We start from the raw sequence: 14306 nt of genomic DNA, 5'->3' as shown, positions 1-14306 counted from the left end.
AACTACTTTTGACCAGATTTGGAAGTTCTCATGTATTACTACGTTGTTAGGAGTGGTTTTTTAAATTACACCTTTTATTTTGAGATAATTTGTAGATTAACATGCAGTTGTAAGACATAATACAGAGAGAGTCTGTACCATTTACCCAGGTCCTTCCAATGGTGCCATCTTGCAGAGATACAGTGTGTAATGTTACAATCAAGACCTTGACATTACAATCCAACAATCTTATTCAGACTTCTCTGGTTTTACTTATACTCATGTGTATTTAGTTCTATACAATTTTATCTCATGTGTAAGTTGACCATAGTCAAGATACAGAACGTTTCCTTCACCATAAGGATTCCTCATGTTGCCCTTTTATAAGCACATTTCTTTCCTCTCCCTGCCTACTATTCCTAACTCCTGGTAAGCACTAACCTGTTCCTTATTTCTAAAAAAATTTTTTGAAACATTTTATATAAATCAAATAAATTATGTAGTATGCAATCTTCAGGAATTGATTTTTTTCACTCAGCATAATTCCCTGGAGATTCATCCAAGTTTTTTCACATATAAAGAGTTCATTCCTTTTTACTGCTGAATATTTTTCCATAGTAATGATATATCCCACTTTGTTTAAACATTCACCTACTGAAGGACATCTGGGTTGTTTCAGTTTTTGGCTATTATGAATAAAACTCCTATGAAAATTTATGTATAGATTTTTGTGTGAACATAAGTTTCACTTCTCTGGGATAAATGTCCATGAGTGCAAATTGCTGGGTCATATGGTGTTTTCATGTTTAGTTTTATAAGGGAGCGCTGAATTATTTCCCATTGTGGCTATACCAAAGAGTTTTTTTTTCTTTAATTAATTTTTATTGGAGTACAGTTGCTTTACAATGTTGTGTTAGTTTCTGCTAAAGAGTTTTTTTTAAACCATGAATAAATGTTGAAGTTGGTCAAATATCTTTATCATCACCTGTTTAGTTGATCTTATGACTTTTCCCCTTTATTCTGTTACAGTGATAAATTCTGTGGTAATCTTTGGATTTAAAGGAAACATATTCTCAACTGAGTTTTGTTTGTCTTTCTTTTTCTAGTTCCTTTAGGTGTATGTTTAGGTTGTTTATTTGAGATTTTTCTTATTTCTTAGGTAGGCTTGTATTGCTATCAACTTCCTGCATGGAACTTCTTTTGCTGTTCTTTCTTATTATTCTCTTTTCTGTTATCCAGGTTGAATAATTTCTATTGATTTGTCTTCAAGTTCAATAACCCTTTCTTCTGAAATATTCAATCTGTTGTTAAGCCTATCCATTGAATTTTCATTTCGGATATTGAACTTTTCAGTTCTAGAATTTCCACTTGAATAGTGTCGGTTAATTTCAGCTGGTCTGGATTGACCACATGCTTATTTCCAGAGATACTTACCTTGTCTAACACTATAGAATGTATTAACTAAAAAACAGATGTTCCCTAACCATCTAGATATGAAAGAGGCATGGGAAACAAACACCTCTGCTGTCTAAGGGAATGCAATTCTAAAAATTTTGTAACTAAAGGCAAACTACAGTATTGAATATGGTATCTAATTTATTCTCTACTTTGATTCCTATCATCGGTTAACCTCTACACTAATGAAAGTTGATCATAGTTATTCCAGAATAAAAAGAAAGAAAGGGGAAAAGAGAAAAAATAAAACATAACAGAGCCCAGAAATTAGAGTGGATTCTAAGTGAAAAGATGGGAAGATACCTAAAGAGAAATTTAACCTCTTTCTGATTTTTATTAATTTGACCTTGGTTTATCAGAGATTCACGCTGAAACTAACAGTTTTAATATAATTACTATGTGCCAGGCACTGTGCTAAATGGCTAATGTATTTTATTTCCATTTATTCATATAAGCACAGTAAGGAATCTTTCTTATTGTCTCTACTTTACAGGTGAGGAACAGAAGTTCAGCAAGGTAAGTTAAAAATGGAAGTTGCTGAGCACAGTAATGAACCAAGTCAGGTAGGTAGACATTTCCTGGACCAGGCAAATTTTGAGTTTGATTTTGAATGCAGAAAAAAAAGCAAGAAAGGTTGGAACTGAGTAGTTTTTCTCCTATGAATCTTCAGGAAATTACCATGTTGTTGTCTGTCTCAACTATTGATCTGCACAAACCGTGTCCAGTGGAAAAAGGACCTCTGGGTTAAACTTGTAAAGACCTATAATGGATATTTGATAATGCCAAGGGTGATGATGACTAATGGCTGATAGGGCTGAAGGTCTCCACCACAATGCAGGACTTTAATTAAAATCTGGCTTTGATTCTCTGTAGACAGATATGCAGCTTTGCTACATTGAACAAATTCTGGGCCAGAGATTTCAAAGTTCCAAAGTTTGCATCTCTTTCTATTGAAATCCTTCTCTAGATCTAAATTAAACCTTCTTAATGCCCCTCACACATTGCAATTTATCTTGTTTTTCTTGACTCATTGATCCAACTCTGAAGAAACCATTAAGAAAATCCTTTCCAAACTCTATGCTCTATCATGCATTTGAACAATAACCTTTGATTTTATTTCTATGCCTCCCCCTGTTGATTTTACACTCTACTCAAATAATTACTAGCTCTCTGGGACTCATATTTGTCCTCCGTAAAATGGAAGAAATTGTTTAATCATGACTTGGCTCCAAATCAGATTTTGCTTCTCTAAGTCCCAGGTGTTCAAAGAATTAATTCACACAATAGGGTGTTGGAGGTGTGACAAACACAGAGAGAGGCATTTCCCAGATAGAAATAGAAGTAGCTCTGCTTTCTGTTCACATATTAATGTTCAGTTAATTGAACATATTAATTGAACTTGACAGGATTTCATTTGAAGGGATCTGATACTAAAACACATTTGAAAACCATTGGATTAGGTCCTTTCTAGCTCTAAGCAGTCTAAGACAATATCCTATGATTCTGCAATCTGAACAACAGAGGGAAGAGCTGTTGTATCTATTTACATTTTGCATGTTTTCAGAGACTTAGAAACAGGTATGTTTCTAAGGAATTTAGTGACTAGCTATATGGGTGATATATAAGGCTTGGCTGAGTGCACAAGTAGGAACTGATCCTGTCAGAGGGGGCTCCAGGGATGGATTCTTTTCTCATAAAATCGTTTATAGCCCCTCCTCAGGAACTAGAGAAAAGACTCATGTAGCTATTTTCCCTAGCACTGTTGACTCTGCTAATTTGATGGTAGCAGAACAGTGTTGGTGAATTTTAGGTAAAGCCAATAAGGAGCGTGTGACTTCAGCCTTCCCCTCCTCCTCCACTCCCTCCCACCCCACTGGCAGCTCCTCCCATTCTGGCTGGGGAAGTGATAGAGCAGAACTGAAGTTTATTTTAAACCTTTTAGGTCAGACACTTCAAAGCTGCCATGGCTACTGGAAATCTACCCCAACCTCTACAGTATCACGAGTCAGGATGCAGAATGTGCCCCTTTTACAGCCTCTGGCGTTGTGAGGCAGTTGGTGATTGCCTCAGAACCTAGGGGGGATGCCTGCCAGGTACTTATACTCTATATTGTGTATAAATCATAGGGTAGGGTTGGGGCAGAGCGCTTCATTACAAACTCCACTCTATTTTGACTTAAGAAGAAAGGATTTATAAGCTTCAAATTATTAATACTGGAATCACTACTCATGTAAATCATTGTAATGCTTTCTGGAGACCATTGCGTAGGATGGAAAAGGAGCACCACTGCGTCTACCTGGGCTCCCCTACCGATCTGCCTCAGCATCACTGCTCGCTCTCCATCCCCCACTCCACTTGCAGAGTGATCTGTCTCAAATATAGATCTGATTATGCCATCCTCTGCCTCAATGCCTTAGATGAATTTCCACTGACTTCCGAATAAAATACAAACTCTCTGGAGGAACATACGAAGACCAGCTTCATCCTGCTCCATTCTCCACCCTGTACCTTTGGCTCCTGCCATTCCGTTTTCACTCTAGCAGGGGTTAAAGCCTGAAGTCTTAGCCCAGCTGGGTAGAATGTTGAAAATATTTTTTCTTTTAAAAAGGGTCCTGTGTTTCTCAAGCATGGTTCTCAAGTCTCTTTGAAACAAAATCAATGAGCATCTTTATTAAACACTTCTAAGGCCCTAGCCCCAAGAACTGCTGTTTCATATAGCAGCAGTTTAAACAGAGGTGCTAACAGCAAGTGGATCTCGTTGCCCTTGGGGGCTGCGGTCGTGCCTCTCAAAGTGAATTTGGAGGGTCTACACCCCTGGTAGCCAGTGCCTGCTGGGACCAGATGCTGTGGCCACCGGGTCCCCAAGTGCCCACCTCCCCCACACGTGATGGGAGGTTTGGGGGGATGTACAATTCACCCTGTCCCCTCCTGATCCCTGCAGACCAAGACGTGGGCGCCCGGCCCCGCGCCTGGGCCCACTCGATCCAGATCATGAAGGTGGAGGAGATCGCAGCCAGCAGGTGTCCCCCACCATCAGTCAAGCAATTCCATGACTCCAAGATCAACTTCCGGCTGCCCCACCAGGTCCTGTGCTGTCAGCACAAGCCATGCTTCACCACCAAGAGGCCCAACACCTTCTTTTATGTGCAGGCCCTCCCAGTCCCCAGGTCTGCCCAAATAAAACTCTTTGGGTAAACCAAAACAACCAACCAAATGAAACAAAGCAAAACAAAACAAAACAAAAACAAAAACAAAGAAAACTTTTAATAATAGAGTGCATATTTATTGCCAGACATTAGGCTGTATGTTCTAGGTTAACTCTTTTAATCATTACAACAATCCTAAGAGGTAGGTGCTATTTCTAACTTCATCTGATGGATGAGGAAACCGAGGCACAGAGAGGTTAAATAATTGTCCAAGTTCATAAGTGGCAAAGCCAGGTTTCAAACGCTGGCAGTCAGGCTTCACGAGCCATCCTCTTAACCATGCTCTCTTATAGCCTCTTACTAAAATGCAGATTCACAGGCTCCTTCGCAACCTAAGTGTATACATTTCAAATAAGATTCCCAAGGTGATTCTTCTATACACTTGTTTGAAAGCCATTATGGTAAATGTTGCTCAGATAGAAAATAGTAGAAGGTGAGTGCCCTCTAGTGTATATACATGAGTATTACACATTTGTTGGTGTTGATGAATCAGATCTTTTATCAGTTCCTTACAAAAGAGCCACATTTCATGATGTACAAATTTTAAGAACTGTATCAGGATAAATTATTTCCACGTCAATGACTTAACTGATTAACACTACATTAAATTTATTTTGTCACAAAAGTTATGTAAATATTGCCACTAACTGTCTCTCATCAGACCTCAGCAGTTCCTGGGAATTCAATTTAATTATTGGAAGCCTCCATACCAGCACGTCTGGTTACTAGGAATAGAGGCTCATAGCCTTAGTGCACAGTGACTGATAAGTGTGGAACATCAAATCCACGTTGTGGAGTGGCAGATTTTACTCATCCTATCTGTGGTGGCTTCATTATATCATTAATTGTCTTCAGTAGGTTCTGCTCAATTTATTCTCTCAGAAGGGGATTATACTTAGAGCCTTCTGTTTTTTTCTTATCCTCTTTCAGTTAGGGTTGGAAGGGAGGAGAATCAATTAACTATTTAGTGTGATATATATAAATCCCCTGTATTACTGTGTTAGGCTATAGCTTATTCCCAAACAGGAAACCATCCATGGATATTTTTAGACTAGAGTTAAATGTCTATAACAAAAAGACCCCAAAATGTAGTGGCTAAAACAAGATTGAAGTTTATTCTCTTTGATATAACTGTCCAGAGGTAGTAGCTCTGACATCTACACTCAACACAGATTCCATTTTGGGCTCAAAATAACTGCTCCACTTCCTGCTCTTACATCTGTATCCCAGCCAATGGAGAAAAGACCAGGGAAGAACATAGCCCTTCCTTTTAAGGACAAACCCAGAAGTGGCATACAACAGTTTTGCTCACATCCCATAGACCAGAATTTGGCCATAAGCTTCAAGAGAGGGTGGGAATGTAGTCTTCAGTGAGGCAGTTATATGCCCCACTAAAACCTGGAGTACCATAATTAAAGGAAGAAGAGGAGAATGGATTTTTAACGGACAAAGAGTTGTCTTTGCCACAAACCACTTTCTATATTTGAACATTTTTATGTGATTCTATAAGCAGCCAGTTATTCACAGAAAATAGGCAAGAAAACAAGTATCAGGTATTTCAAGAATGACAGTTAATGAAACGGTAGAATTTTTACAGAGATGCTGCTGATTCAGCTGAGAACCTGTTTTCTTTGCTTTATTGCCCTTCATGGTAGAGATTTATTAACTATGGACCTAGACAATCAATTCAAAAGTAAATACAGGCAGTCCTTGCATTGCATGGCCTCAATATGCACAAATTTCAGTTAGTTACCATGGTTTAGTTAAATATCACCAGCTCCCCAACAACATAGTTCAAATTTCAGTTACCACACACACACACACACACACACGGTAGATAGAGATAAAGATGGATATATAAAGTGCAAGCCACATAGTACAGGGAGATCAACTTGGTGCATTGTGACCACCTAGAGGGGTGGGATAGGCAGGGTGGGAGGGAGATGCAAGAGGGAGGAGATATGGAGACATATGTATAGCTGATTCACTTTGTTATAAAGCAGAAACTAACACACCATTGTAAAGCAATTATACTCCAATAAAGATGTTAAAAAAAAAATAAAAAATAAAGTACAAACTTTGTGCTAGCTCTTCAGTCCACAAATCACTACATAAATAACAGGTGCACATGATATTCACTGACCAATCACATTACTTTTTTTGAAAGACTGTTTGCAGCAACCTAAATGTCCATTGACAGAGGAATGGATAAAGAAGATGTGGTACATATATACAATGGAATATTACTCAGCTATAAAAAAGAATGAAATAATGCCATTTGCAGCAACATGGATGGACCTAGAGGTTATCATACTAAGTGAATTAAGTCAGAGAAAGACAAATACCAATTATATCACTTATATGTGGAATTTTAAAAAAATGATACAAATGAACTTACTTAAAAAATGGAAACAGACTCACAGACTTTGAAAACAAACTTATGGTTACCAAAGGGGAAAAATGTGGCAGTGGGGAGGATAAATTAGAAGGTTGGAATTAACATATACACACTACATACCGAGAGCAAAGTGTGTAGCTATGTTGCTTCTTTGTCTAACAGTAAAAAACTCATGTGACATTTTACAAAAATGAAACTGAAAGAGGTAATTGGACAATAGAGACGAAAGTGTAGTAAAGTGACAAAAAGTGAAATTCTAATTGAATATAAACAGAATTAGAAAAAGCTGACCATGGAAATGTCATCAACACCACTGTTTGAGACAGATATTTAGCCAGAGGAACTGTGTTAGCATTCTCCAGAAAAACAGAACCAATAGGATATGTTTATATATACATAGTGAGAGACTTATTTTAAGGAATTGGCTCCCATGACTATGGAGGTTGGCAAGTCCAAAATCTGCATAGTGAACCAGTACACTGGAGACCGAGGTGAAAGTTGATATTGCAGTTCAAAATTTGACCAAATATGTGGACACGATGGCCCAACCAAGTTGACACATAAAATTAAGCATCACAGGAACTTAGTGAAGGTTTACTTATTGAAATAAATGAAGAAAGTGGTTATGACAAGCCAGCTAAAGATGTCCCAGAGGAAGTCATGCTGGTAAACAAATAAACAAACAAAAAACCTTCACATTAAAGGAACTCTTGGAATATTTCACAACACTGAAAGCACAAAGGATAAAATATTGGAAGCTAATCCAAACTTAGAAAGGAGCCTGACAATTCACCAAGGCATAGAAAAAATGCTCTTTCCATATCATAAAGATATACAACAAAAAAAGGCAAACACTGTTGAAACTATTCTTGATAAGTGCAAAGAAATAAAACACTTTACTTCTGAATGTTTCTAATGCTTTAAATTGCATTGTACTAAATAAATACTAGTTTTGATATTTTTTTCATTTATAACTTACAGTAACTAAATCTTTAATGTTTTTTTTTTGTTTGTTTTTTAAATTTTATTTATTTATTTATTTATTTATTTATTTATTTATTTATTTATGGCTGTGTTGGGTCTTTGTTTCTGTGCGAGGGCTTTCTCTAGTTGCAGCAAGTGGGGGCCACGCTTCATCGCGATGCGCGGGCCTCTCACTATCGCGGCCTCTCTTGTTGCGGAGCACAGGCTCCAGACGCGCAGGCTCAGTAGTTGTGGCTCACGGGCCCAGCTGCTCCGCGGCAAGTGGGATCTTCCCAGACCAGGGCTCGAACCCGTGTCCCCTGCACTGGCAGGCAGATTCTCAACCACTGCGCCACCAGGGAAGCCCAGTCTTTAATGTTTTGACAAAACATTTTTAAAGATCACAAAACAATAAGTTTTTTTTCACATTGATTATTAAGATTGGGTTTTCTGGCTTCTGTGTGCATGGTCATTTTTATGATCCCAAAGTACCATGCAGAATGGGGACTGCCTGTGTGGTATTTCATTTAAAGAGGTTATCTGGTGGCTCAAATGGAATCTCTTTCTAGGAGGGCGGGAGAAGGGTATTAGCTCCTTTGTGTACTCTGAAGTTCCTAATAAGGTGCAGGTGTTTAGAAGATACTGGTTTCATTGTTGTAGTGGACAGCGACTCTGGGTCAGATGAAGAACAGTGGAGTAATGTCAAGACAGCATTAGAAACAAGGTCTGCACTTGGTCACTGTCTAAACCTAAACTTCAGTTTCCTGATTCATCATGTGAGGGTAATAAGAGTGGTTACGTCTTCTATGGGGTTGTTTTGAACATAGCACCTAGAAAGTGATAAATAAGTGTCTATAGGAAGAAGGAATGACCAGGACTCAGTTTGACCAAGAATAGTTACCCCACAAAGTTCTCATAACCCTTTGGTTACAGCTGAGGCTAGGACATTAAGGCTGCCTGGGAACTGGTTAGAATGAGGGTGAGGGTAGGACCAACTATTTGGAGCAAGAAAGCCTGGTCCCTTGAAGGTACATATATCAGGACCAAAAGTGTTTTGTTTTGTTTTGTTTTATAAATTTATTTATTTACTTATTTTTGGCTGCGTTGGGTCTTCGTTGCTGCACATGGGCTTTCTCTAGTTGCGGCGAGCGCGGGCTACTCTTGTGTGCGGGCTTGCCATTGTGGTGGCTTCTCTTGTTGCGGAGCACGGGCTCTAGGCACGCAGGCTTCAGTAGTTGTGGTGTGTGGGCTCAGTAGTTGTAGCGCACGGGCTTACTTGCTCCGCGGCATGTGGGATCTTCCCGGATCAGGGCTCAAACCCGTGTCCCCTGCATTGGCAGGCGGATTCTTAACCACTGCGCCACCAGGGAAGCCCAGGACCAAAAGTGTTTAATCCTTTCCCCCAATCCTCATTCCCATTCCCCTTGACCTTTGTGCTCTCTGAATGGAGGCTGAATGGTTCAATTTGGGAAAAAGAGCAAAGGAATTAAAACTTGGGTCTGGTCACGGGGTCTCCTAGTGGTGCACGTTCTTGCATTTTTAGTTCTCTCTGTTGCCTCACCCCTCTCAGCAAAAAACAAACAAACAAACAAACAAAAAACAAAAACATGCTCAAGTCTTCCAACTCAGACAAAAGATCAATCTTATAACTGCCCACCCTGAGCTACTATTGCTCTATATATTCTTTTAAATTACCTGCCACCTCATCTGGTTCTCTGAAGCTTTTGTCTCAAAGGCATCCAGTGACTTCATAATTTCTAGTATCTGGTACTCAGCACTTAAGTTCTCTGATCAGAAAGTGCAGCTTTCTGTCCACTGGCCATACTCTCCTCCTTGATGCTCCCCACCCCATGCCTCTGGGACATAGCACCAAAGGTCCCAAGACTTCTTGTTTCTTTTGTCATTAAATGTGTCTTGTGCTCTGTCTTCGGACTTTGAACCCTTTATCCTTTTGTTCTAAAAGTTCTTCTGTGAACTTTTCATCATTCCAGCTGTGGGTATCTCACAAATCTACCCTTCCAGTCCTTACCCCTGTCTGGACCCACATTGTGATTTACACAGCCCACCAGCATCTTAAATTCAATGTGTCTGCAATAAGAGAGAGTATTTTAAATGTGCTTCCCCTCCCTCTGCATTCATTCAACACCATCACTTCTAGAAGCAAGTTCTGGTCCTAGCTAAACAGTTAGACATCGGAGAAAATGTCACTCTAGTTCTAGAGAACAAAGGAAACCAATTCTCGACTCCTAAGCTTAGTAAGATGTTGATATGGGTTTAAGTTAAAAGGTTTTAAATGTGTATTTTCCAGGAGACTATTCTAGTCCACCAAATGAGATGAATTCTCCATGACATGAACGGGAGCAGCTTTGCATCTCTTCTGCAAATACCATTGGTTGCAAGTGTCACGAAATCATCATGGAGGCAGGTACCCAGCAGCAATGTTAAATGTCATTCTTATTTCTGTCTGGTGAGGATTACTCAACAGTAGCCCAATGCCCATTGTTCCTTGATTGCCTAACAGAAGGGACACCTGCATATATCCCAACACTTTGTCCCTAACGTTTTCCCAAATGATTCCCCCCCCACACCTTTCAGTTGACCCATGATATTCTTAAGCCTCCTAGAATGGATGTTGACAGCATTGTATAGTGAAGGGGTGGGTGGCCAGGAAACTGCTGTATCCAGGCAAATGGACTTCTGGAGAGCTTTGGCTAAACTGGTGGAAACAACTCTTTTAACAACTGTCTGGATCGAAGTGATTACCTCCTGTCCCCCCTATACTTGCTAGTTCTTCTTTCTGAATTTCATATTTTTGTTAATCTTAGATCCACAGGCTTAATACCTGGGATAATCTTCAAAAATTTCTCTCTAAATTGGGCATTATGCTATTGTTTGCTTTCCATATTTCCCTTTTTCTAGAAATGACATCCCACACTCACCACTCATTCTCTCCAACACTAATTATAGGGGGAGGTCCCCTGTGTTCTAACATGATCCCATCTCCTACCCCAGCCATTGTGGATTTGTTCCAGGGTGGGCATCTGAACGAACAAGGAAGAATTAGAGTATTAGAAAGACTTAAGCTGCAAGTAAAAGAAAACCTGACAACCAGTACCTTAATTTGTTTTTTCTCATATAATAACAACTCCAAAGGTAGGCAGCCCAGGGCTAGTGCATCTGCTCAAGGATGTAACCAGGACCCAGGCTCCTTCAATCTTACTGCTGTGCAAACCTTTTCATGGGACTTTCTTAATCTTGGTCGCAAAATGGTTGCTGTAACTCCAGATATCACATACATATTACTATAGGAAAGAATTACAGAGGGGCTAAAGGCAGAACATAAAAGACATAAGGGCAGGCACCATGGCTTTCTCTATTTAATAAAATTTTTCTGGAATATTTGGGTGGTATCTACACCTCCATGAAAAACTAATTTTAAAATTACTTTAGTTACATAAATCACAGCAAGATCTTTTTTTGACCCACTCCTAGAGTAATGAAAATAAAAACAAAAATAAACAAATGGGACCAAATTAAACTTAAAAGCTTTTGCACAGCAAAGGAAACCATAAACAAGTTGAAAAGACAACCCTCAGAATGGGAGAAAATATTTGCAAATGAAGCAACTGACAAGAGATTAATCTCCAAAATATACAAACAGCTCATGCAGCTCAACATCAAAAAAAACAAACAACCTAACCAAAAAATGGGCAGAACACCTAATAGACATTTCTCCAAAGAAGACATACAGATGGCCAACAAACACATGAAAAGATACTCAACATCACTAATTATTACAGAAAAGCAAATCAAAACTACAATGAGGTATCACTTCACACTGGTCGGAATGACCATCATCAAAAAAATCTACAAACAATAAATGCTGGAGAGGGTGTGGAGAAAAGGGAACCCTCTTGCAGTGTTGGTGGGAATGTAAGTTGATACAGCCACTATGGAGAACAGTATGGAGGTTCCTCAAAAAACTAAAAATAGAATTACCATATGACCCAGCAATCCCACTACTGGGCATATACCCAGAGAAAACCATAATTCAAAAAGACACATGCACCCCAATGTTCATTTTAGCACTATTTACAATAGCCAGGACATGGAAGCAACCTAAATGCCCATCGACAGATGAATGGCTAAAGAAGATGTGGTACATATATACAATGGAATATTACTCAGCCATAAGAAGGAACAAAATTGTGCCATTTGCAGAGACGTGGATGGACCTAGAGTCTGTCATAGAGAGTGAAATAAGTCAGAAAGAGAAAAATAAATATCATATATTAATACATATATGTAGAATATAGAAAAATGGTACAGATGAACCTACTTGCAAAGCAGAAATAGAGACACAGACGTAGATAATCAATGTATGGACACCAAGGGGGGACAGGGCGGGGGGTGGGATGAACTGGGAGATTGGGATTGACATATATACACTACTATGTATAAAATAGATAACTAACAAGAACCTACTGTATAGCACAGGGAACTCTACCCAGTGCTCTTTGGTGACTTAAATGGGAAGGAAATCTCAAAAGGAGGGGATATATATATACGTGTATAACTGATTCACTTTGCTGTACAGCAGAAACTAACACAACACTGTAAGCAACTCTACTCCAATAAAAAAAATTACTTCAGTTAAAGAAAAAACAAATTAGCAACACCAAATTGAATTAGATATTTAGTCTACATTAGCTTTAAAAAACAATTATTTTAATGATTCGTGTAAATATTTGCCTCCAAAATCCCAGAAGTTTAAAATGCAAATTCTAGGACAAAAATTGAGTAAAAATCTCAAAAATTCCACTTCTTTGCTAATCTCACTACTATCACCCCATGACCACCCCCATTAGAATTTCTGATAAATTGGCAGAAGTTTGCCAAGGCAAACATATCTGTTTGGCAACACAGTTCATAATTATCCTGAGTTTCTGTATCTAGCAGAAAATAACAGAGCTGAGTCACTTGAATAATATTGGGTTGGCCACAATTTTCGTTCAGGTTTTTCATACCATCTTATGAAAAACCCGAACGAACCTTTTGGCCAACCCAATACATTTCTTGTTTGGCTCTCAAAATTTGGGAATTGGTGAAAGCAGTACAATTTAGTAAAGGTACTGGGAATTATGACTGTGTGTGTGTTTTTAGAAGGCAGAAAATCTGCCAGAGGGATGTCAGAGTCTTTTCTAATTCTCTCCAGAAAAGGGCAGACTCATATACCATCAGCAGGCCTAAAGTCAGTTATGTTCAACAGGGCTTTGGGGCAGAGAGGAGGGGTAAAGTTCATAAGGATTCTGGGAAGCATGTGGAGTTTGAAAAATGATACTTAATATACCTATACCTCATGAGTCTGTATAAGTCTAGTCAGAATCTTTTTGGCTGGTAGGGTCACACAGAATACAAAGCAGTGCAGGAAACTGGGTTCAAAAATGATGAGAATATCTACCTTACACCTTATGTCTTACAACTTACTCTAAACATATGATCTGTCCCTGTCAACTTTCTGATGCTTGAAATTGCTTGACAAGGGGATGCCTTTTACTCCACCCCGACAAATAACACTTACATACAAGTATCCTCCTTGGAGACAATTTGAACCCCTAGGAAGTGTGGTTTAAACTCACACTAATCAGGCTGTTAAGGTCTTTCTTAAGTGTACCATAACAAGGTGAAGGTAGGGAAGGCGCTGGAAACCAGAGGAGGAAATGAGAGAGGCCCTGCACATAGAAAGGCTAAGGGTGGGGAGGGGTGGAAACCTGGAAACTAGCACACAATTGGGCTCAAGTCCAGCCTATCTGACCAGGCAAATGTTCAAAACAGCCTGTGCCTGCTTATCTTTTACTAACTTTATGGGTATTCTCAGAATTAGAGCAATAATGAAGGGGGTTCTTAAAGGAAAATGGGCCAGAGAGGTTCCTTTTCATTAATGAGGTTCACTTATCACCACCAGGCTCAGTCAAACCCCATCACAGGCATCTAGAAAAGACAAACAAAGCCTTCCTTGAGTGATAGGTCTTTTTCTGTTTGTTAAAAAATTAAGGTATAATTGACATATAATATTAAATTAGTTTTAGATGTAAATGTAATGATCATATATATGTATCTATTGCAAAATGATCACTGCAATTAACTAGTTAATATCCATCACCACACAGAGTTACAAATTTTTATTTTCTTGTGATAAGAACTTTTAAGATCTACTCTTTTAGCAACTTTCAAATATACAGTATAGTATTATTAACTATAGTCATCATGCTGTATCTTACATCCCCAGGACTTATTTATTTTAT

The 14306-nt window shown here is 38.8% G+C and overlaps 1 protein-coding gene across 1 annotated transcript in view; it reads left to right on the top strand.

Moving 5' to 3' along the window:
- LOC309628824 (uncharacterized protein) overlaps window positions 1-7228 on the top strand; it is a gene marked incomplete at its 5' end in the record, with an annotated part of 104588 nt that extends 97360 nt beyond the window's left edge. Inside the window, 3 exons of the mRNA XM_082392246.1 lie at window positions 1928-1950; window positions 3377-3527; window positions 4376-7228. Coding sequence (XP_082248372.1) covers window positions 1928-1950; window positions 3377-3527; window positions 4376-4429 — 228 coding nt within the window. The 3' untranslated portion in view covers window positions 4430-7228. The remainder of the gene's footprint in view (window positions 1-1927; window positions 1951-3376; window positions 3528-4375) is intronic.
- Window positions 7229-14306: the final 7078 nt, after the last annotated feature.

This window comes from Balaenoptera borealis, assembly GCF_965194805.1.
Source record: "Balaenoptera borealis genome assembly, chromosome: 5".
Lineage (NCBI taxonomy): Eukaryota > Metazoa > Chordata > Mammalia > Artiodactyla > Balaenopteridae > Balaenoptera > Balaenoptera borealis.
Note: the sequence above shows the minus strand (reverse complement) of the source record. Positions and strands in the feature narration are given on the sequence as shown.